This window comes from Lemur catta, chromosome 3 (genome assembly GCF_020740605.2).
Source record: "Lemur catta isolate mLemCat1 chromosome 3, mLemCat1.pri, whole genome shotgun sequence".
NCBI classification, from domain to species: Eukaryota; Metazoa; Chordata; class Mammalia; order Primates; family Lemuridae; genus Lemur; species Lemur catta.
The window spans coordinates 31,590,621-31,614,118 of record NC_059130.1 but is presented as its reverse complement, the minus strand read 5'-3'; the positions used below and the strand labels follow the sequence as shown (position 1 = coordinate 31,614,118).

The following is a 23,498-nucleotide window of genomic DNA, read 5'->3' as shown; positions in this document are numbered from 1 at the left end:
TTCTCAACTACGGTACCTTCTCAGAAGTTGAATTAGAATGCATTAAGCTATTTTGTTCAGAAACCTAGAGTTTTCTGAAAATCACTAGACAACACTCATCTTTCCCTACGAGATTCCATGTACAGCAGACAAGAAACCAAAGCTGCACTTTGTGGCTCACTGAGCTTGCCTCTTATAGTACAGAGAATTCTGATAAGATGCTCTGGGATTTCCCTCTCCTTCCTAAGTTCATATCTGTATCTTAGGATCTTGCCATACTTATAAAGGCAATAATTTGAAGGAAGGAGAGAACTAAGAGTGACAATTCTACCATATTTGCACAACATCAATGATGCACCTGCATTTTAAGTGACACCAGCACTTTAGAAGTATACTAGTACCTGAAAATCTATGACCTATCAGACAGAGACTGACATCACTAAAATCTCTTTTGGCAAGTCAAAGTTTAATATCCTTTGTGCATTAAAAAAATATTTTTAATTACCCACTATATGTTAGGCTGTCATCTAGGCACTGGGATACAAATATGATCAGAATAGATAAAATCCAGGATATTATAGTGCTTATATTTTAGATGAGAAAGGCATTAAAAACATAATGAATAAGGTAATTTCAAATAAATTAAATATTCAGGATAATCAAAGAATATTGGACACTGAGGTGAAGTGTGCTACTTTAATTAGACTAATCATCAAAGGTCTGTCTAGGGAGGTGACACTGGAGCTGAGAAGTTCAACATAAATGAGGGACAGAATGAAAATTAGCATCACAGAGCATAATATGTAATGGCAGAAAGATCAGACACACTGACAGAGAAGTCAGTGTAGCCATCAAGGGTTCAAGAATTATTGTGACCAAAAACTAGAGTCACTGGGCAAAGTCTATTCAAATGGGAAACATCGAAATATGTTTTCCCTATACACTTTGTGCCAGAAACTGAAAGATCCCTACTTGAACCTCTTCATTTTGATAGAGGCCATCCCCTGTGGACTTACACCATATAATGAAACCCTGACCTTCATCATTTACTGCTCCAAACAACCCCTTAAAATTCCACCTTCCTCTCTGGACTCTAGTGGCCTGGCTCTAGATAGGCTGTCTGAATACGTTCTGCAGAAGGGATGGACTCTCAACAGTGGAAAGGCTGGCCTCAATGCATGGCTATGGGTAAGAGTGCAGCCTGGATATGTAATTATGAAACCTTGTCTGATAACTTGAAAATGCCCATCAGGGAGTTTTAAAGTTCCAGTAAAAATCTACATAATCTGCTCAATTATCCCATCCAAGGAAAGAGGTTGACTGAACATCTGTATGCACTCTGCAGCCGAACAACTTTCTACTCTCCAAAGGGTTCAATCAAATGTATATCAACTAACTAGATAATTGAAGAATGCACATTAAAAACTAAAGAAAAAACAAACTGTAAATAATAATGATAATAACAATAATAAACCAAAATAACAAAGAAAAGCAAACACATAGCTTAACTGGTGTCTAATCAATCTTTGCTTTCATTCCCTAACCCTGGCTCTGCACATTACCATTGTCTTCAAACCCCATGTCCTCTTCTTGCTCAGAATATGAATTTTTCTCCATCAATATGCACATCCACAATGACACACACAGATGCCCACAATCTCAGGGAATTAGCAATGCCAGTTCAACCCTGTCCTCACTTTGACAAGGGACATCTCATATGTTACTATTGTCTCTAAATATCCTTCAAGGTGAATTAACACTCCAATCACTGTGGAGTCTGAGGCACTCCCCTGTCTCCTGTCCCCTTGGTGACAGACAAAGGGAGAGAGGAAGGGTTTCACTAAGAGCAGAATCAAATGATGCAGGGTCATCAAAGAGGGAATGGAGTAAACAGTATCACTTGATCTGACACTGAATTTATTTCAATCATCGTTTATTGAGAAACAGTACCATCAGGCAGAACCAGTTACATAATATGTGGGATTAGTGCAAAATGAAAATGCAGTGTCTTGTTTTTGAACATTGTTAGGAATTTGAAGATGACAACAGTGGAGCATTGAACCTCATACAAGTCCCTTCAGAGCATGAGATCCTGTGTGCCTGCAGAGGTCACGTGCTTATAAACCTGGCTCTGAATTCAGACAAAGCTCTTGGTCATGAATACAGACACAAACACGCAAATCCTATTTTGAAACAACTGAGAGAAAAGAGAAGAACAAAAACCTAAATAACTACTTCTCAGAGTAGGAAGAGATGAGTGTCTTTATGAAGATCTGTTAAATTTTGGGGAGTACAGACAAACTTTGAATTGGGTAATCTGGAGTAGCTTGCCTGAGAAAAAGTCACCTGAATTATAGCTTGAAGAATCAATAGCAAAAAATATGTATGTAACCAAAGCTGGAAGAATGAAAAAAAAAAACAAAACCATTTCTAAAGGACTAGTATCTTTGCTAAAGCAAACTATTTTAATAAAATCATGCTTTCTTTATTAGACATGAACCATGTTAAAGATACAGACAAAGATTTTATATATAAGGTGAAACTGAAGTCACCAGATTTGCTTTAGGCTTATTTTCCACTTCTTCAGAAATCTCTTTATGATCCACGATTCTTGTGCCAAGCAAAGGTGATGTCCTGAAGGTCTGGTGTCCTGGGTGTTGGCTCCCATGGCAAAGGAAGTTCCGGAAACATGGGAAGAGATAAAGTTCCAGTCTGAGCTGTGGGAAAAGAAGAGGATCTTAATCTCAAGAAGGGAAATCAGGCCAGGCGTGGTAGCTCACTCCTGTAATCCTAGCACTCTTGGGAGGCCGAGGTGGGAGAATCACTCAAGGTCAGGAGTTCGAGACCAGCCTGAGCAAGAGTGAGACCCCGTCTCTACTAAAAAAAATAGAGAGAAATGATCTGGACAGCTAAAATATATATATATATATATATATATATATATATATATATATATATAAAATTAGCCAGGCATGGGGGCAAATGCCTGTAGTCCCAGCTACTCAGGAGGCTGAGGCAGAAAGATCACTTGAGCCCAGGAGTTTGAGGTTGCTGTGAGCTAGGCTGATGCCTCAGGACTCTAGCCCAGGCAACAGAGTGAGACTATGCCTTAAAAAAAAAAAAAGAAGAAGAAGAAGAATGGAAATTAGACAGAAAAGGGGAAGTAAAAAACAAGATAGAAAATAGAAGAAAGAGTTAATTAGAGGTTGAAGAAACAAGGAACACAAAAAGGCTTACCATTGTTTTTTAAACCATGAGTCAGCTACAACCAACATGACCAGGGTAACCACGACCATCAAACAGATCAATATCAGGAGGATGGAGTATCCACCTGGTTGGTGACAAAATACAAATGTCAATCCATAAAATACTCTCTGTCCCACCACAGCTCAGCCTTCTCACAAGGGCAGGGGGGTCTCCTAGAGTCTTCATTTGTACTTTCTAGAGGCCTGATTTTAATTCCTCCCCAACCTTCTTCCATCAAGTAGCCAGTTCATTCCTTCTTTTCTCTTCAGTACCTCGAATCCCCTACTTTCATTTCCTTCGAATTTAACTACTGTCATTCCCTGCCCTTCTTTTTTTGGATTCTCCCAATTTCAGCCTTCTTGTGCCAGGTATCCTACCCACTTCCCCTGCTCCTCACAAAAGCACTAGGACTGACTTCCATGACTTCCCAGCTGGGTCCCAGACATTTCTCACCCCAGTGGATAATGATGTCATGGCCCTCAAGACTGCTGTGCTTCACCCGACAAGACAGGCCAGCCGCCTCCCCAGCTGCCACATCCAGGGTCGCTTGGAGATACCATGTCCAGTCAGCATTGGGCAGGAGATCACTGTACCGAGTGCCCGGCTGCTCCTGCTCACCCCGCATCCACCTCACCCAAATGGGTTTTGGGTAGAATCCTGAGACATGACACACCAGCAGCAGACGGCCAGGCCCAGGACTGGGGCCACTGGACAGCCAGGCCTCAGGCTTCACTGGACAAGAGAAGATGGGGAGAAAAGGAATTTAAGGGGAAACCCCTGCCCAGAGCTCAGGGACTCAAATGTTTTAGAAGTTTGAGCAATATCTTCTTTGTCTTGTGTAAGAAACACAAACCTAAATCCACACATCTAACCCCATAGCCTCTCATGTGTTTCAAAATAATAATGAGAACTGGTAAATTCTAGAACAAAAGTTAAAGCACTAGGACTAGGACAGGAGGGAGAGTTGGGCTCACCTTGTCTTTCCAGTTCTGACTTTCCGGCTACAAGGAGGCCTGCCAGAAATCGAGGGCAGGTATGACCAAACATGCTCTGCACTATTTCTTTAATATCTCGGTAGTGATTGAGCACCTTGCAGACTTTCTGGGCCCGAGTCCCTGCTGCTGGAGATGGCACCCAGGAACTTCCTTGGAAACTGAGGAAATCTGATCCTTGATATGCTGCATTTACGAGGATTTCTGAGGCCTTTGCAGTGTGCATTTTACAGCCCGCTGATATCTGGACCACAAAGGGGTCTGAGAATAGAGAGGGAAGAGAGAATCAATATGGAAAGAATGACAGAAAAGAAAAATTAACAATTTAGAGAGTAATGAGATTTAAGGCAAGGAAAATTTGCTGGGAAATCACACGGAAGACTAGAGTTTAGGTGAAAAATGGGTAGGAAAAGTGTGTGAAGAAAAATTGAAGATAATAAAGGTACTTTGAAATAATTACTGGAGAAGGAGTAGATGGGAAGGCTAGTCTATAAGAACTCATATGAGAGTGGCAAGTACAGGACAGGCCACATGAACACTCAGGCCAAGGGGAAGAAAGGCCAGAAACCTGATTGGGAAACACAGAGTGTGAGGCCAGAAATGACGGGCAGAAAATCAAGAAGAGACAACTATTCCAAAGAGCCAGAACTTCAGGGTGTATTCAGGGGCATGCGGAGATAACTTTCTCTGTATGTGGGAGCTTGGGAGTTCAGGGGTTAGTGAATTGTCTAGCAGAGGAGGGAGTGAGAGAAAAAGGGAGACAGGAAACAAGGTCAGGAAGGTTGGATGATACTGAGAACTTATATACTGTCTTCCCCTTTGGAAGATGGTTGGAGTCCCCGGCAAATTATCAGCTCAGAACAATAAACTTACATTCCAATTGAAATTGACTGGCATAGGTCTGCACTTCCCTGGCAAAACCACGCAAGTACAACTGCAACAGCGCCTGTAAGTTCTTCAACTCCTGCTTGCTGAAGTCTCCCTGGGACCACGGCCGCAGAAAGCGGATGTTTCCCACAATATTGTCCCAGGAGTGAGTCTGCAGCTCACCCAGCCAGCCTGAGCCCTGAGTGTTCACCCAGCTGTGGTTGGCAAAGGAGGAAATCTGGAGCATGTGGAAGGAGAGGGGCTCTTCTGCTGCTGGATGATGGGATCCTAGTGTTTGGGGAGCTGAAAGAGAGGGGAATGCCAAGTAGAGTGAGTATAAACAGATAAGAGATGAGATGCCTCGAGAAGAAGAGGAACCCAGAGGGGAGAGGAAGGATGGATATAGTTAAACATATTTCACTACCGTTTCTCCCCTGGGCCAAATTCCTATCCCCAATATCAGAGACAGAAATTGGGACTATAGACAAGAATTCTGAGCATGGAAGTAGCCTGGAGGGCAGATGCCAGGGGCATCCTAGAGCAGCACTGCTCCCTTTCTCAGGTCCTTCCCAGAGCTTCCTCTCCACCTTCCTGTGCCCTACTCTGGGTATCCTCCCACCTGAGCTCTTCTTACCCGCTGTGCTCTCCCCAGGGCAGCAAAGCTCCCTGAAGAGGAGCAGGAGCAGGAGCAGGAGCAGCATTGGAGCTCTGTCGGGGGAACAGTGACTCTGCAGGACACCTGCCCTCAGAACTCAGACAACAGCACCCCTCCCCACACCCCCTCTCACTGTCACCCCACTTCCCTTCCCACACACAGACAAACCTCTCCCTCTGCCCACTTCCCTACAAGAGAAGCCCCACTGCCTCCCTTTGCCACAGCCTCCCACGGGGTCTCTCACTTCCCCTCCATCTCTCCCACTGTCTGGCTTCCAGGTTTGCTCCCAGCTCTTGTCTACATCTGCCCAACCTCCTCTATTGCACTAACTGCTGGAAAAGGAGTCCTGGCTTAGAACAAAGTCTGTGATCTGGCTAAAAAAATGTACTAGCTTTTGAACTTGCAGAAATCAAATCCACACTTAGGTTGTAAATGTTCTCATTTGTGAGAAGTGATGAAATTCACTAGATGGTACCCAGTGACCTGTCCAGCAGTCTCCTTGCTCCTGCCTCTCTGTGGCCTTCCCCTCCACCTGTCTGCCACCCGCCTCCTTTCTCCCTCTGTTGGTCTTCCCTGCTTTGCTCTACTAACCCATCATTTTTGCCTCCATGTCTACTTTTGCTCTTCTCACATGTCCTGCCTGTTCTCCCTGTGCCCTCAGTCTTTCCTCTGTTTTATCACTCTGCTCTTCTCAAATAATTATCAGAAGACACTAAGCATCCTGAGTGCAACTAAAGACATGTCCTTTTGCTCAGTTTCCTCAGCCAAACCACCTGTCACTGTAGAAATGGTCCATGAGTGGACTTGCCATGGAGGTGGAAAGCAGGAGAACAGGTGGATTTCACCCATGTTGTGTGGGTTGGTCTGGAGGGAGCACACAGGAGCCTCGGATCCCCACCCAAATGACACGAGCATGTCTGTAAGCCTGTGGGCTAGCTTCACCTTGGGAAGGAAGAGATCAAGGGCAGGCATGAAGGCTCCCCTTTATAGTTCATGGCCTGGAAGCACAGGTATTGAGTCTTTATTTTTGTTCCTTTTTCATTGATATTTCACATGACAACCTTAACACCATTGAAATACGATTTCTTTGTTTATATTTCATGCATTTGGTCAAGTGCTATTTACTCAGAGCCCACCTAGCTTCAAAAAAATTACCAGACATTAAGGAAACATAACACAAAATCCAAGCCCAAACCTCTACTTTCTTTTAGAATGGGCTAACAGAACCATGATGAGAATTATTGAAAAACATCCAAACCTAGTCTCAATTAGTATTTTTTCTAAATTGAAAGGTTCAAGAAAATTCTTAAAAATTTTCTGACAAAAAATACTGACTGTTTACAAAGAAGAGAATGACACTGGCTTCAATGTCTCATGTGTGATGCAGTGGAAAAATATTGCAGATTTCTGAAGTAAGGTCGGTGATCCTAAATTCTTTACTTAGGTAAATTATTATTCTCCTACAAGGGAAAAATTAATCCATATCTAAACACTCAACAAATGAAAAAAATATTCCACATAATATCAATTCAAAAATTAATTTGAATTAATCCACTCATGTATTGATGGGTACTTGGGTTGTTTCCATATCTTTGCAATTGTGAATTGTGCTGTTGTAAACATTCGAGTGCAGATGTCTTTTTTATAGAATGTCTTTTGTTCTTTTGGATAGGTGCCCAATAATGGGATTGCTGGATCAAATGGTAGGTCTACTTGTATCTGTTTAAGGTATCTCCATATAGCTTTCCATAGAGGTTGCACTAGTTTGCAGTCCCGCCATGAATTAAGAACTCAAGAAATGATGCAGAAAAAACAGTTATAAAATTGTTTCTACAAGTAATCTCTAAATAATTGTTTAGCATATACTTCTTAAATTTAACACATTTGTTTAGTATTTGAGAAAAACATTAATAATTGGGGAATTAGATTTCATGTTATTTTACTAAAATCTGGGGAGGGAGATGAAAAGAAAGGAGAAGAACAAGGTTTACCTTAAATCTCATCTTATTAGTTACAGAACTGGAATACAAAGTGCAGGCAACTAGAAGAATTCTTTAAGTTATGATGTTTGTAGAAAGTAAGTAAAATCAAGGAGGCAGAGAGCAGAAACATTTAGCTTAGATCTCCAAAACACTTAAAATGTAAAAAAAAAAAAAAAGTATGTTTTTAAAAAATGGACAAATCTATTATTATGCTGGAAATCATTGAAGAAATCCAACTGCTGATAAGAAATTTTAAAGAAGCTCTTCAAAAAGGGAAAGCACATAGATGGTTTCAAATTGACAGCCCAAAATACACACAGAAAATAAAATACAAGATGTCTGTAAAAAATATACATGTAAATTAAAACATACAAAATATAATGATAATTAATTAGATAATTAATTATAAACACTGGTTTCACTCAGTTTCAGGCTGCAAGAGAATTTGGTCCCAAGATAGCAACCCACGAACTGCTCTCTTAGCAGAATAGTTTGCTTGTTCTGGAGACATCCCAGCCTGGAAACAGGCACTATACTTGCAGGAGAAGCAGAGCAAGGACTAAGGCAATTAGATCTCCTGAAGGACCTCCTTTGTTTTTGATTGAATGGAAGGGTCAATTGCATCACATGGCTAGAGAGGCTGGGGAGGTTAATTTGAGCGGCAGCCTTCTAGTTCCAGGAAGTCCAGGTCAATCTGACATATATATTTTAAATTTTATCCAAAAGAAATTAAATCATAAGATCCCATATATTTTGTTAAAGAATAATGAAAGAGTTAAATGCCTCATTGTATGGTAAAACATATTAGAAAGTTGGTGTTAAAACAGACAAAAGATGTATAGAGATTTATTATATCGTAGAAGCAGATACTGGAGCTTAGGGACCAAAGAACCAAGGCAGAAGTACGAAAGCCCTGACTACAGAAGGTTATGCATGCCTTGCTAAAGGATTGTCTATTTTTCAAGGAAGTGAAGCATCTTAAACATGAGAATGATCTGGTTAAACTGATAGTTAGGAAAATTTTCTAAATCCCAAAGGGATCCACTAAACAATGTATCAGAGAGTGAAAAAACCAAGAGACCAGATGACTTTAGTGCAGTAGTGAGAATGGAGAGGAGTGCAAACAGCAAATATAATACAAATGTATTTGGGATTAATCTAAGAATTGTGACTAGGAGGAGATAAAGTGGTACCATATGTGAAGGCAGAGAACACAGGTTTGGGATAGACAGGATACAGATGTACAGTTCAGTTTGGGTCATGTTGAGACTGAGGCTCCAGTTGGAGGTATTTGGGTGGTTCCTGGCATGTCAGTTCTTCCATGGATTATACAGACCCCTCAAAGCACAGGGTGCCATAGAAAGAAGTGTAGGCTTCTATTTAATAGGGATTCTTGTCCCCAGAGTATGTTTTTGTCTATTTTGTCAAAGATTAGATGGCTATATGAGGATGGTTTTATATTTGGATTTTCTGTTCTATTCCACTGGTCTGTGTCCCTGCACTTGTGCCAATACCAGGCAGTTTTAAGAACCACAGCTTTGTAGTATAGTTTGAAGTCTGGCAAATCGATACCTCCCATTTTGTTTTTATTGCTTAAAATTGCTTTTGCTATACGGGGTCTTCTCTGATTCCATACAAAGTGTATAATTATTTTTTCTAAATCTGTGAAAAATGATGTTGGTAATTTAATAGGAATTGCATTGAATCTATAGATTACTTTGGGTAGTATAGACATTTTAACAATGTTGATTCTTCCAATTCATGAGCATGGCATGGTTTTCCACCTATTTACATGTTCTGCAATTTCCTTCCTTAGTGTTTCATAGTTCTCTTTATAGAGGTCCTTTACCTCTTTAGTTAAATATATTCCTAGATATTTTATTTTCTCTGTTGCTGTTTTGAAGGGTATTGAGTCCTTAATTTGGTTCTCCGATTGAATGTTATTGGCATATATGAATGCCTCTGATTTGTGTGTATTGATTTTGTAACCTGAGACCTTACTGAATTCATTAATTAATTCCAGGAGTCTCTTGGTTGAGTCCTTGGGGTTTTCCAGATAAAACATCATATCATCAGTGAAGAGTGAGAGTTTGATCTCTTCTGTCCCTTTTTGGACACACTTAATTCTGCTCTCTTGCCTGATAGCTCTCACAAGGACGTCCAATACTATGTTGAAAAGTAATGGGGACAGTGGGCAGCCTTGTCCGGTTAATGCTCAACATCCCTAATCATCAAGGAAATGCAAATTAAAGCCACAATGAGATACCACTTAACTCTGGTGAGAATGGCCTTTTTCAAAAAATCCCAAAACAACACATGTTGGCGTGGATGTGGAGAGACAGGAACACTCATACACTGCTGGTGGGACTGAAAACTAGTGCAGCCCCTGTGGAAAGCATTATGGAGATACCTGAAACAGATTCAAGTAGACCTACCATTCGATCCAGCAATCCCATTATTGGGCATATACCCAGAAGAACGAAAGTCATTCTATAACAAAGACACCTGTAGCTGAATGTTTATAGCAGCACAATTCACAATCGCAAAGATGTGGAAACAACCCAAATGCCCATCAATCCACGAATGGATTAGTAAACTATGGTATATGTATACCATGGAGTGTTACTCAGCTATAAGAAATAAGGATGATACGACATCTCTTTGGTTCTCCTGGAGAGAGTTGGAACCCATTCTATTAAGAGAAGTATCCGAAGAATGGAAAAACAAGTATCACATGTACTCACCAGAAAATTGGTTTCCCTGATCATCACCTAAATGCACATCGGGGAAGGATACCAATTGGATATCAGACTGAGACGGGGGCGGGGGATGGATGCATGCCTACATGATTAGTGCGTTGCACACTGTCTGGGGAATGGTCATGCTTGAAGGTGCTGACTCAGGGAGGTGGGGAGGGAGGGGATGGAGGTATGACTACACGGTGTATGCCAGGCACAATGTCTGGAGAATGGACATGCCTGAGGCTCTGACTCAGGGGGATGGATGGGACACGGACAATGTATATAACCTGAGCTTTTGTACCCCCATGAAGAGCTGAAGTAAAAAAAAAAAAAAAAGAAAGAAAGAAGTGTAGGCTTCTATAAATTTGCCCATCGCCATCAAATTATATTTTTAATTGAATGCAATATTATCTGTGTTAAAAAATGTTCACATATCTTAAAGTATGTTCACCTATTCATTCTTTCATTCATTAAATACATATTTATTGAGCATTTACTATATGTTAGATATTTTACTAAGAACTGAAAATGTAATGATAGAGCAAAGTAAGAGTATGGAGGAGGTTTATAATACTTATCCTGTAGAGTTTAGCTTGAATAAAAAGAATCATACAAATGAATATATAAACACAATTGTCATAAGTCCTGAATTGAGAAGTATACAGTGCTATGATAACAAATGATAAGAAAAACAGACCAAGTCAGGGAGGCCAAGGAAGGATTTCCAGAAAGGGACAGACCTGAGATGTGAGAGAAGAGTAGGAGTTACCCTGGAATGAGAACACAGTACACGCAGACACCCAATAAACAGAGGGAGCATATTGCATCTGAGGAACTAAAAAGTGGCCACAATTCACATGCATTTCATGACACAAAGCTTTTCAAATGTTGCTAAAAATATGTTTCTCCATTTTAAGAATATGTTGAAAAAATGGACAAAAAATAATTTTGAATATGATCATGCTTTGAATTCCATAATATACTGTAGTGAAAGTTGTCTCATGCCCACATTTAAGTAACATGTTCAGGAGATTTATCACCTGATAAAGACACATCTGCAAATTTCAGACAAACTCAGTAACGGATGTGTCAGAGCTCATTCTTCTATCAAGTTATTGAATTATGAGGTTCCTACGTGCTGGTAAGCCAACACTTGCAGAATGACATTCTCTTTGGTAAACTCTGGATAACACATGATCTCCCTCTCTACCAGCCCACCATGTTAGGCAGATGCAAGCTAATACTTGAGTACTTCACTTATGGTACACGTCCAACCAGAAGGCCGCCAAAGCCATTTGAAACATCCAAATAGACCTCTGCTGAAGTTTTGAAGTTTTCTTGGATCTGTGCATGACACTAAATTCTTAGATAAGTGGGAATGTTCAGAATGCCTGCTAAGACCATGCAGACAAAGAAGTGCTGCAGCAACTCTGATCGACTAATTTCTCTAGTACAGGAAATTTCAAGAATGATGGAATGAGAAGGCTTGGTGATTCATCCTCCCTTGCAAGCAGTGATAAGACTGGATAGAACTTTTAAAAACAATCATATCAAGACTCTGGAAATAGATCAAAGGCATACAACAAATGGAGAAGTGTTTATTCTAGAAGACTATTGAACCTGGGTTAAGCATAGCTGTAAGCACATCTCCTCTATATGCTGAATACCTTCACTGCATTTTACCATGTCAGGGAAGGCCATGAAAACCAGAAACTTCCCTGTGGGAGGTGGGTAAGTTGATTTAGAGACGAGTAGGGGAAAAAAACAAACCCAGAAGTATCCTCAGAAAAAGTCTCAAACTCTGGCAAACACAGAAAAAATTAAGTTCCTAGCTGATGTGAGGGAATAACACTGGATGGAGCAAGCAACATACTGCAGAACAGGCAGAGAATCTAGAGAAAGATTTTGTGAATAAGATGTCTATGGTCAACCTTGAGAAGCTCCCAGGTCCTCCTCATAGTCTGGAAGTATGTCCACATGTGCAAGGCTGCACACAAGCTCAAAAGGAGACCAGAAATGACCATCCCCAGCTTTCTGCAAGTTCCTGTATGAGTGTGAGGCTTGTGTAAGTCCTGTGAGGAGACACAAAAAGTGGTGCAGAAAGTAAAAGTCAGGGGAGACTTGGAAATTTCCTCAACTTAGAATGGATTCACAAACCCAAAGATCCACAGGCAAAGGGTAGAATCCTTACTTGCTCAAAGTGTTTGGGCACAACCTCTTACCAATCACAGGGTGACCAATAAGCTATGTTGACATAGGGGTGTTCTCTAAGAAATGAGAAATTTTGGAAAAATGATATTTTTAAAAAAATTTTCAGAGTTATCAGCAACTGCACCATGTGGAGGAGTCAGATTGTACAGAATTAGTGTAGGGAAGTGATTAAACATGTAAACAAATAAGCTTAACAGCAATAACTATGAAACAGTCAAAATCAATATGTTATCTATGATATCTATTTTTCACTTAGGAAAAAAGAGGCATGGAAATAAAGAGGGAAGTGTGATTATACCCAGAAAGAAAAAAAGAAGTCAATAGAAACTGCCTTTGACATTAATCACATTTTAGACTTAACGGAAAGACTTCAAAACTCCCATTACATACATTCAAAGAACAAAGCCCATATTGAAGAATAAAAGGAAACAACAGTGAAACATTAAACAAAGAGTATTATTAAAAACACATTATTTTTGTTAAAAAAATCATAGGCATCCCTGAGGGTAAAGAAGAAAATACATAAGGGTTGGAAAACCCATTTGAGGGACTAATCGAGGAAAATTTCTCTGGCCTTGCTAGAAATCTAGATATCCAAGTACAAGAAGCTCAAGGACACCTGGGAGATTCATTCATGAACAGGCAATCACCACAAAACATATTTATCCAAATGGCCAAAATAAACATAACAGAGGCTCTCTTATGAGTCATAAGGAGAAAGCAGCAAGAAACTTACAAATGAAAACTCATCAGTCTAACTGCAGACTTCTCAACTGAGATCTTACAAGCCAGAAGGAATTAGGGCTCCATCTTCAATCTTCTTAAACAGAATAATGGCCAGCCTTTAATTTTGGACGCTGCAAAACTAAGGTTTCTTATAGAACAGAGAAATAAAGACTATTGCAGACAAACAAACCATGAGGGAATTTGTCAAGACTAGACCTTCCCTGCAAGAAGTACTCAGAACTGCATTTTACACAAATCAGCACAATAGAAACCCACCATTTTAAAATCACCCAAAAGTTAAAGCTCAGAGCCCAGACACCAAATGCCTCAACATGTACAATGCATATAACCTGAACTTATGTACCCCCATGATGAGCTGAAATAAAAATAAATAAATAAATAAATAAATAAATAAATAAATTTCTACTCAACAGGATGAATAAAAATCCACCCCTTATCAATTTTTTAACAAATGTGAATACTTGAACCCCCCTACTCCAGAGACATAGGTTGGCTGAATGAATCAAAAAATACAAGCCAAGTATCTACGGTCTCCAGGAAACACATCTAACGCACAAGGACTCATTCATACTCAAGGTGAAGGGATGGAAAACAATATGGTCATGCAAATGGGAGTGAAAAGAAAGCTAGTGTAGCAATTCTGATATCAAATAACATAGATTTTCAAATCAGCAAAAGTAAAGAAAGACAAAGATGGTCTTTATATAATAGTGAAGGAAAAAATTCAACAAGAAAACATAACAGTCCTAAATATTTATGTGGCTAACACAGGTGTGACCAGATTCATGAAGCAAATCCAATTTGAGCCAAACAAAATTATAAACAGCAGTATGATAATAGCTGATAACTTCAGTACCCCACTGACAGAATGAGACCATCCTCCAAGTAGAAAATAAGCAAAGAAATAACAGATTTAAATGGAATTCTTTTACAAATGGGTCTAACAGACATCTACAGAAAACATTCTACCCAAAAACCATTGAATACACGTTATTTTCATCAAGTCATGGAACATTCTTTAAGACTGGTCATATCCTGGGCCACAAAACATGTCTCAACAAATTTTTAAAATTAGAAATTATAACAGATATCTTCTTAGACCACAGTGGAATAAAATTAGAAATCAATTCCAACAGAAACACTCAACTCTACACAAAGTCATGGAAACTATACAACCTACTGCTGAATAGTTAATGGGTCGAAGAGGGAATTAAGATGGAAACTGAAAGATTCTTCAAACTAAATGACAATGGGGACACAAGTTATCAATGTTTGTGGTATTCAGCAAAAACAATAATAGCAAAATTCATAGCCATAAATGCCTACAGCCAAAAGACAGAGAGATCACAAATCAACAATCTAATGAATTATCTCAAGGAATAGGAAAAGCAAGAGCAAACTAATCCCAAACCCAGCAGAAGAAAATAAAAGAGCTAAGGTGAGAGCAGAACTAAATGAAATTGATAACAAGAGAATAATACAGAAGATTAGTTAAACAAAAAGCTGTTTTTTTTTAAAAGATGAACAAAATTGCCTCTTTCTTGTGCTGTGTACTTATCCCAGTCATAGTTTTGGTAAGCCCACAAGCTAACCCTAGCAAAAATGAGTAACAAAGAAACATTGCTGGAGAGCTTCTTTGAAAAGGGAGAAAAACCCAATGATGAGATAGCAGAAGACTCTAAGGCTGCCAATAAAATGAAAGCTGCATTTAAATGAAAATACCAAGAGTCCTACTTAAATTATGGATTCATTGCAATAGGTGATTCAAATTCTCCAATCCTGCTTTGTATAATATGTGGTGACCCACTATCCAACAAAGCCATGAAAGCTTCAAAACTGCTTCACCACATGGAGACAAGTACCCTGCTTTAAAAGACAAGACTTTGGAGTTTTTCAAAAGAAAAACAATGTGAACACAAAGAACAGAAGCAATTATTGAAGGCCACCACTTCATAAAATGTGTCTGCCCTGAGAGCATCATTCTTAGTGGCTAATTGCACTGCTAAACCTAAGAAGCCTTTTACTATTGGTGAAGAGTTGATCTTGCTTGCTGCTAAGGACATTTGTCGTGAACCTTTAGGAAAGGTTGTAGTTCAAAAGGTGGCACATGTACCTCTTATACTTCGCACCATAACCTAGACATATTTATGACATAGCAGAGGATATTGAGGCATAATTGTTAGAAAGGATTAATGAGTCCTCATGGTATGCAATCCAGGCTGATGAATCCACCAATGTTGATGACAAAGCAACAATGCTTGTTTTTGTGCAATATATTTTTCAGGAGGATGTGCATGAGGATATGTTATGTGCACTTTTGTGCCAGCCAAGACCACAACTGCAGAACTATTTAAGTCTTTGTATGATCGTGTCATGAAAACTGAATTGGTCATTTTGCATTGATATATGCACAGACAGATCAGCTGCCACGACTGGACAGCTTTCCAGTTTTGCTACTCGGTCAAGGAGGTTGCTTCTGAATGTGGGTCTATGCACTATCATCCAAAGAGAAATGCTGGCTAGTTGAAAAATATCACTTGAACTAAACAACGTTTTGCAGGATGTGGTTAAAATTATCAACCACATTAAAGTACCTACCCTTAACTCAAATCTGCTCAAGCAGCTCTGTGAGATGGACGCAGAACACACATGTCTTCTCATATACACAGAAGTGAGATGACTTCTAAAGGTAAATCACTGGTCAGGGTTTTTGAGTTATAAAAGCCACTCCAGACAGTTTTTCTTTTAGAAAAACAGTCAGCACTGGCAGCACATTTCAGTGACACAGAATGGGCCACAAAACTTGTTTACTTGTGTGATGTATTCAATATGCTCAATGAACCCAATCTGTTGCTTCAGGGGAGAATAACAACTGTGTTCAAGTTGGCAGATAAAGTGGCTGTATTCAAAGCAAAACTGGAATTATGGGAGCAATGAGTTTTGACATGTTTCAAACATTAGCAGAGATTTTGAAACAGTCTGAAGCCAGCCTTCCTTCTCCCAGCTGCTGCATGATCACCTATCTCAGCTTTCAAAAGAGTTTGAGCATTACTTCCCAACCACAAAAGACCCATGAACTAAGAAGGAATGGAGGGGACTCATTTGTGAATAAGCCAGGTGAATTGACTTTCTCAGTGCTAGGAGATCAACTGATTAAGATCACAAATGTATGTTTGAGACAACTTCAAATCTTCATACATTCTGGATTAAAGTCAAGGGGGAATATCCTGAGATTGCCACAAAAGCACTGAAAATCCTGCTTCCATTTCCAACATTCTGTCTTTCTGATGCAGGGTTTTCTGCAGTGACAGCAATCAAAACGAAATTACAGAGTAGAATGGACATAAGTGACACACTTCATGTGTCTCTGTCTCCCATCACCCCCTGATGAGACCATCTAGTTTCAGGAAAACAAGCTCAGGGCTCCCACTGATTCTGCACTGTGGTGAATTGTGTAATTATTTTATTATATATTGCAATGTAATAATAATTGAAATAATATGCATAATAAATGTAATGTGCTTAAATCATCCTGAAACCATCCCTTCCAGCCCCCAGTCCATGGAAAAATTGCCTTCCATAAAACCAGTCCCTGGTGCCAAAAAGGTTGGAAACTGCCAATTTACAAAATAAAATAAAGGAAAAAAAATAGGGTAAGAAAAATTTGTTATTCCACAAGAAATTGCACTGTTATGCAGGCAAAGATAACCACATCCCAGTTTTTAATTTTGAGGTTATAGAATTCACAAATCACTGCCAAAAACTGAGTAAAGTAGAAACACATAAGGTGTGATAACAAGCCAATGATAATCTACAAAATCATTAATTAAAGTCCTTCTAAAGTAAAATCGTCAAGAGGATAATTTCCAAAGGAAAAAATATCTAACATTAATTTTAATTTTTTGAAACATTATATGGTATAATTATTTCCTCCTTGCTGGAGAAAAATTCCATTAGTGCTAACCACATTTTTTACTAAAAATACTTACTTTCTGTGGCCAGATCTCTTTTAAAAGGAATTTCCCCCCTCCTATGCTTTTCCTGGGGTTGTCCCACAATCACATGTACAGATTGCCTTTTGTTAGCCTTTTGTCAAAACTGAAAACTTCTGTCAAAACTTACTATACGATGTGAATTTGAACACATTAATCTTCCTAAATAAGAAAATGATGGGGAGAAATCACCTAAAATGTATTTAAAATAGTATTTTTTAGTACATTTTTAAAAATATAAGGAAATGTTTCATCTGCTGTAGTTTTTTCTTTTTTTTTCTTTTCTTTTTTTTTTTTTATTTCAGCTCATCATAGGGGCACATAAGTTCAGGTTATATACATTGTCCATGTCTCGCCCATCCCCCTGAAAAGAATTTAGATAAGAGTTTTATTTCTTCTTTGAATTATTTTCATGAAAGATGATAATTCCTTAGATAGGTACTTATTTTCTTGTTTGTATATATTTACATTCTTTTATCTTTATCAACATATATTTTTCAGCTTTATTAAGGTGCAATTGGTTAATTAAAATTCAGTATTTTTAAAGTGTATAAAATGATGTTTTAATATATGTTATATATTGTGAAGTCATCACCATAATCAAGCTGATTACCATATCCAGCATCTCCCATAGTTACCTTTTTCTTATTTTCAGCTTTATTTATAAAATCCAAAAGCTGGAAATAGCTCCAATATGCATTGCCATATCTATATAATAGAATACTTCTCAGCAATAAAATAAAATGAATTATTGATACAAGAACCTAAGTGAGTCTTAAAATCATGCTTAATGAATGAGGCAGACAGAAAGGGGTACAACCTGTATAATCCCATTTATATACAGTTTTAGAAAATACAAACTTAACCACTTGACAAAGCAGATTAGTGGTTGCCTGGAGACAGGTAGGAGGAGAAAGATTTTGGAGAGAAGGATGGATTAAAAAGGAAATGAGGAAACTTCTGGAAGTGACAGAAATGTTCTCCTGATTCTTGTGATGGTTTCACAGGTTTATACATAGGTCAAAATTCATCAAATTGTATACTTTTAAACTATGAGCAGTTTATTGTACATCAGGTTATATGTCAATAAAGCTGTAAAAAAAGAAAAAATATACATACCTTCTTTGTAAATTTCAAATATTATACAATACAGTATTGTTAACTATAGTCACACTGCTGTACACTGGCTCTCTAGAATTTATCTTACATAACTGGAACTGTCTTTCCTTTATCAATATCTGCCCATTTCCCCTTACTCTAATGCCTGGAAATCACCATTCTACTCTCTATTTCCATGATTTTGACTATTTTGGATTCCATGTATAAGCGAGATCATGCCTGCAGTATTTGTTTTTCTGTTTCTGGCTAATTTCACTTAGCATAATGTTCTACAGGTTCATCTATGTTGCCACTGCAAATGGCAGGACCCTCTCATTTTTTAAGGCTGAATTATGTTCCACTGTGTGTGTGTATATATATAGAAAAATGTATACAAATATATATATGTGTGTGTGTATATATATTTTAGTTTATCCATTTATCTATCACTACAAACAAAAATCAGTTCCAAGTGGAGTAAAGACTTAAATGTAAGACATGAAAACCTAAAACTACTAGAAGACAACACTGAGAAAAATCTTCTACCTGCTAATACTGAAAATTCTAATCATCTGATGACCTCCTGTATTTTCTTCAAAGACATCTAATTTACAACTTTAAAGATATTAGAATAAACAATGCTATTTAGTAATTTGTTAACAAATGTTAATAACATCAACTCCTATGGTATCTACAAACATTCAATCATCAAAGTGTTGTATAATAAAATGACATCTTTCGATTTGAATAATGTGGTGATTTTTTTTTCCATTATAAGTGCAGGAAAAAGATGGTGAGGGTAATTGCCCAGACTGTTCTATGTGCACGCACAATTGAGCCTTTTTGGAACCTCATTCATCAACTCAGCAATTGTTCAATCTTCCAACTCTGTCCACATTGTCAACTCCTTCTTAGGGTTAATTTCCAGGAGGTTTATATATTCTACCTCTTTTCCTTGAAAATATAATTCTACTTCTAAAGTTCAATGATATTTTCTCTCTGAAATCTCATACTTTTCAAAAGAGAACTCCCTTTTGGAGAATGTCATTTATATGAACTTTCATAGCCAATGTTGTCCCAGATCACAACAGTGAAAATATACTAAAAAAGTGTTATTGACCGTATTTATCTATATTGCTCTGATCATTTCCCTTACCACTTGTTCCATTGCCTTTAGATACCCCAAACACTTAACTAATTATTTCTAAGATCATCTTTGTGATTAAATGAAATGCAAACAAAAAACAATATAAAGGATCAATGAAAGAAAAGTTTGGTTCTTTGAAAAGATGAACAAAATTGATATACTTCTTGCTAGATTAACCATAAATAGAAGAGAAAGAACCTAAATAAGCTAAATCAGAAATGAAAAAGGAGATATTACAACTGATATCACAGAAATAAAAAATATCATCTGTGAATACTATGAAAATGTCTATGCACATAAGATCAAAAACCTAGAGGGAATGGAGAAATTCCTGGATACACACCTCCCAAGACTCAATCAGGAAGAAAGAGAACTCCTGAATAAACCAATAACAGGCAATGAGATTAAAGCAGTAATAAAAAAAAAGCTTCCAACAACAACAACAACAAAAATCTGTGGACCAGATGGGTTCACAGCCAAATTTACAAAACCAACAAAGAAGAGCTTGTACATGTACCACAGAAATTATTTCATAATATCAAAAATGAGAGAATCCTTCCCAACTCATTCTATGAAGCTAGTATCACCTTAATAACAAGCCAGAAAAGAATACAACCAAAAAAGGAAAACTACAAACCAATGTTCCTTATGAATATAGATGTAAAAATCCACAAAAAATACTAGCAAACTAAATTCAACATCACATCAAAAATAATCTACATTGACAAAGTGGGCTTCATCCAAGGTATGCAAGGATGGTTCAACATATGTAAGTCAATAAATGTGATTTATCACATAAACTGAAGAAAAACAAAGACCATATGATCATCTCAATAGATTCATAATAAGCATTAAATAAAATCCAGCACCCTTTCATGATAAAATCCCTCAATAAACTTGGAATAGAAAGAACATATCTCAAAAATATAAAAAATCATATATGACAACCCCATAGCCAACATCATACTGTTTGGGTACTATACAGCATATTATTGGCACAAAAATAGAAACATAAACCAATGGAACAGAACAAAGAAGCCAGACATAAAAACAACCACCTACAGCCAACTATTCTTTGACAAACAGACAGTAATATACACTGGAAGAAGTAGCTCTATTCAATAAATGGCACTGGGAGAATTGGATATCCAACACACAGCAGAATGAAACATGATCCATAACTCTCACCAATCACAGAGATTAATTCAAGATTGATAAAAGACTTAAATTTTAGACATGAAACCATGAGAATGCTAGAAGAAAATATTTAAAAAACTCTTGTAGTTATTAGCCCAGTCAAAGAAATTATGAAGAAGATCCCAATGGCAATCACAACAACAACAAAAATAAATAAAGGGGACTTTATTAAATTAAAAAGCTTCTGTACAACAAAGGAAACAATCAACATAGCAAATACACAGACTAGATAAATGGAGAAAATATTCACAAGCTATAAATCTGCTAAAGGGCCAATAACAAGAATCTACAAAGAACTCAAGTAAATCAGCAAGAAAATAACAAACAACACCATAGAAAACTTGGAAAAGAGACATGAACAGAAGCTTTTCAAAAGAAGATAGACACATGGCCAATGAAGATATGAGCATGCAAATTAAAACCACAGTGAGATATCACCTTACCCTAGTTATAATTGGTTTTATTAGAAAACACAGAAATAAGGGATGTCGGTGTGGGTACAAAGTGAAAGGAATGCTTCTACCCACTACATGAGACTTCAAATTAGTACAACCTCTATAAAAAACAGAATGGAGATTCCTCAAGAACTAAAGGTAAACCTACCATTAGACCCAGCAATCCTACTACTGGGTATTTACCCAAAGGAAAAGAAGTCATTTTATCAAAAAACTATCTGTACTTAAATCTTTATTGCAGCACAATTCACAATTACAAAGATGTAGAATCAACCCAAATGCCAATCAATTCATGAGTAGATTAATAAAATGTGCTATACGTACACTATGGAATACTACTCAGCCATGAAGAAGGATGAATTAAAGCCTTTTGCAATAATTTTGATGGACCTAGAAGCCATCATCCTAAGTGAAGTATCTCAAGAATGGAGAAACAAACACCCACGTAGTCTCTAATACATTGGAACTAACCAACGAGCACACATGTGCACAGAGGGAAGTAAAACTCAGTGGAAATCAAGTGGGGTTGGGGAGAGATGTGAGGACAGGATGGGCAAAAACCTACTTAATCGGTACAATGAACACTATCTGGACGATGGGCACACTTATAACCCTGATTCAAGCATAACAAAAGTAATGATATTTTGAAATAATAATAAATAAAAGTAGACAAAAAGCAGATAAGACAGAAGAACATAAAAGGGACAAGAAAAGAGATAAGCTATCACTAGATAGTAGATGACAGATTTAAACTCAAATGTATCAGTAATAATATGAAAAATAAACAGACTGAATAATTACAAGACAAAGATTGTCAAACTAAATGGAAAACAAGTTAACTATATTATGTTCACAAGAAAGATACCATAAATGCAAGTAAACAAAATGTTTAAAAATTAAAAGATTGTGAAATATATACTATGAAAGCATGAACCAACAGGAACCTGGTATGGCTATGCTTATTTCTGACAAGATCATGTTACAGTCAAGGAAGTATTATGAGAGATAAAGAAGTAAATTCATCACAAGGAAGATGTAGCGTTACCAAAAATTTATGTAATAATGTACCATCAAAATTATAATGCAAAACCTGGCAGAAAAATAAGATATTAAAAAATGTATAGTAGTGATAGAGATTTTTTTTACTATACCTCTCTGAGTAATAGAAAAAGAAAATCAACAAACATATAAAAGATTTTAAAAACATGATAAATATGACCTAATTGATTTATTTAAAATTCAAAATTTTTACCACAGAAAATATGCAAGTAAACATGTAACATTTATTTTAAATAATGTTATGTTTGTTAGTAAGGAATGTGAAAAAATTCAAAAAACTAAAACTGTGCAAAATTTTTATGACCCAGAAGAATTAAGCTAAAAATGAATGATAAAAACGTAACCAGAAAATTCCCTATGTCTGCAAATTTAGAAATAAATGTTCTAAATAACAAATGTGTTTAAAAAATGGACATTAGAAAATATATACACTGCAAAAGCAATGCATCATAAGGAACTTTCTGATATGCAGCTAAAATGGCCACACTACTAAAAGAGAACTATACATTTAATGTAATCTCTATTGAAATACTAATGACTTCTTTTGCTAAAATACAAAAAGCAACCCTAAAATTTGTATGGACCAATAGAAGACCCAAAATAGTCAAAGCAATCTTGAGCAAAAAGAAAAAAGTTGGAGGCATCACACTACTTGACTTCAAAATATACTAACAAGATACAGTAAGCAAAAGATCAAGGTACTGGCATAAAGATAGACTGATAAACAAATTAAACAAACTAAATAACCCAGAAATAAATCCACTCACTTATAACCAACTTATTTTTGACAAAGAAACCAAGAACACACATTGGATAAGAGATACTCCTTTCAACAAATGGTGCTGGGAAATCTGGATATCTAGACACAGAAGAAGGAAACTGGATCCTTATCTCTTACCATATACAAATATCAACTCAAAATGATTAAAATCCAAAACTATTAAACTACTAGAATAAAACATAAAGAGAATGTTTCATGACTCTGATCTTAGTAGGGTTTTTTTTTGGATATGGCCCCAATAGCACAGAGAACAAAATCAAAAAATAGATAAATGGGATGATATCAAGCTGTAATATAAAGCTTCTGCACAGCAAAGGTAACAATCAACAGAGTGAAAAAACTATTAGAA

General features: G+C 37.3%; 1 protein-coding gene across 2 annotated transcripts; it reads right to left on the bottom strand.

The window, feature by feature from the left end:
• Positions 1 to 2,423: 2,423 nt before the first annotated feature.
• LOC123635154 (T-cell surface glycoprotein CD1e, membrane-associated-like) lies at positions 2,424 to 5,787 on the bottom strand. Of its 2 annotated transcripts, XM_045547033.1 has the most exons (6): positions 5,719 to 5,787; positions 5,091 to 5,387; positions 4,200 to 4,478; positions 3,679 to 3,957; positions 3,217 to 3,310; positions 2,424 to 2,696 (listed from the first exon to the last, which is right to left on the bottom strand). In XM_045547033.1, the coding sequence occupies exons 1-6, from the start codon at positions 5,783 to 5,785 to the stop codon at positions 2,528 to 2,530; spliced, it is 1,185 nt and encodes a 394-aa protein (XP_045402989.1). In that variant the 5' UTR covers positions 5,786 to 5,787; the 3' UTR covers positions 2,424 to 2,527. The 2 variants fall into 2 exon arrangements, with proteins under 2 accessions (XP_045402989.1, XP_045402990.1); XM_045547034.1 differs by lacking the exon at positions 2,424 to 2,696 and having other exon boundaries at positions 3,238 to 3,310; positions 3,783 to 3,957.
• Between the last annotated feature and the right edge of the window lie 17,711 nt (positions 5,788 to 23,498).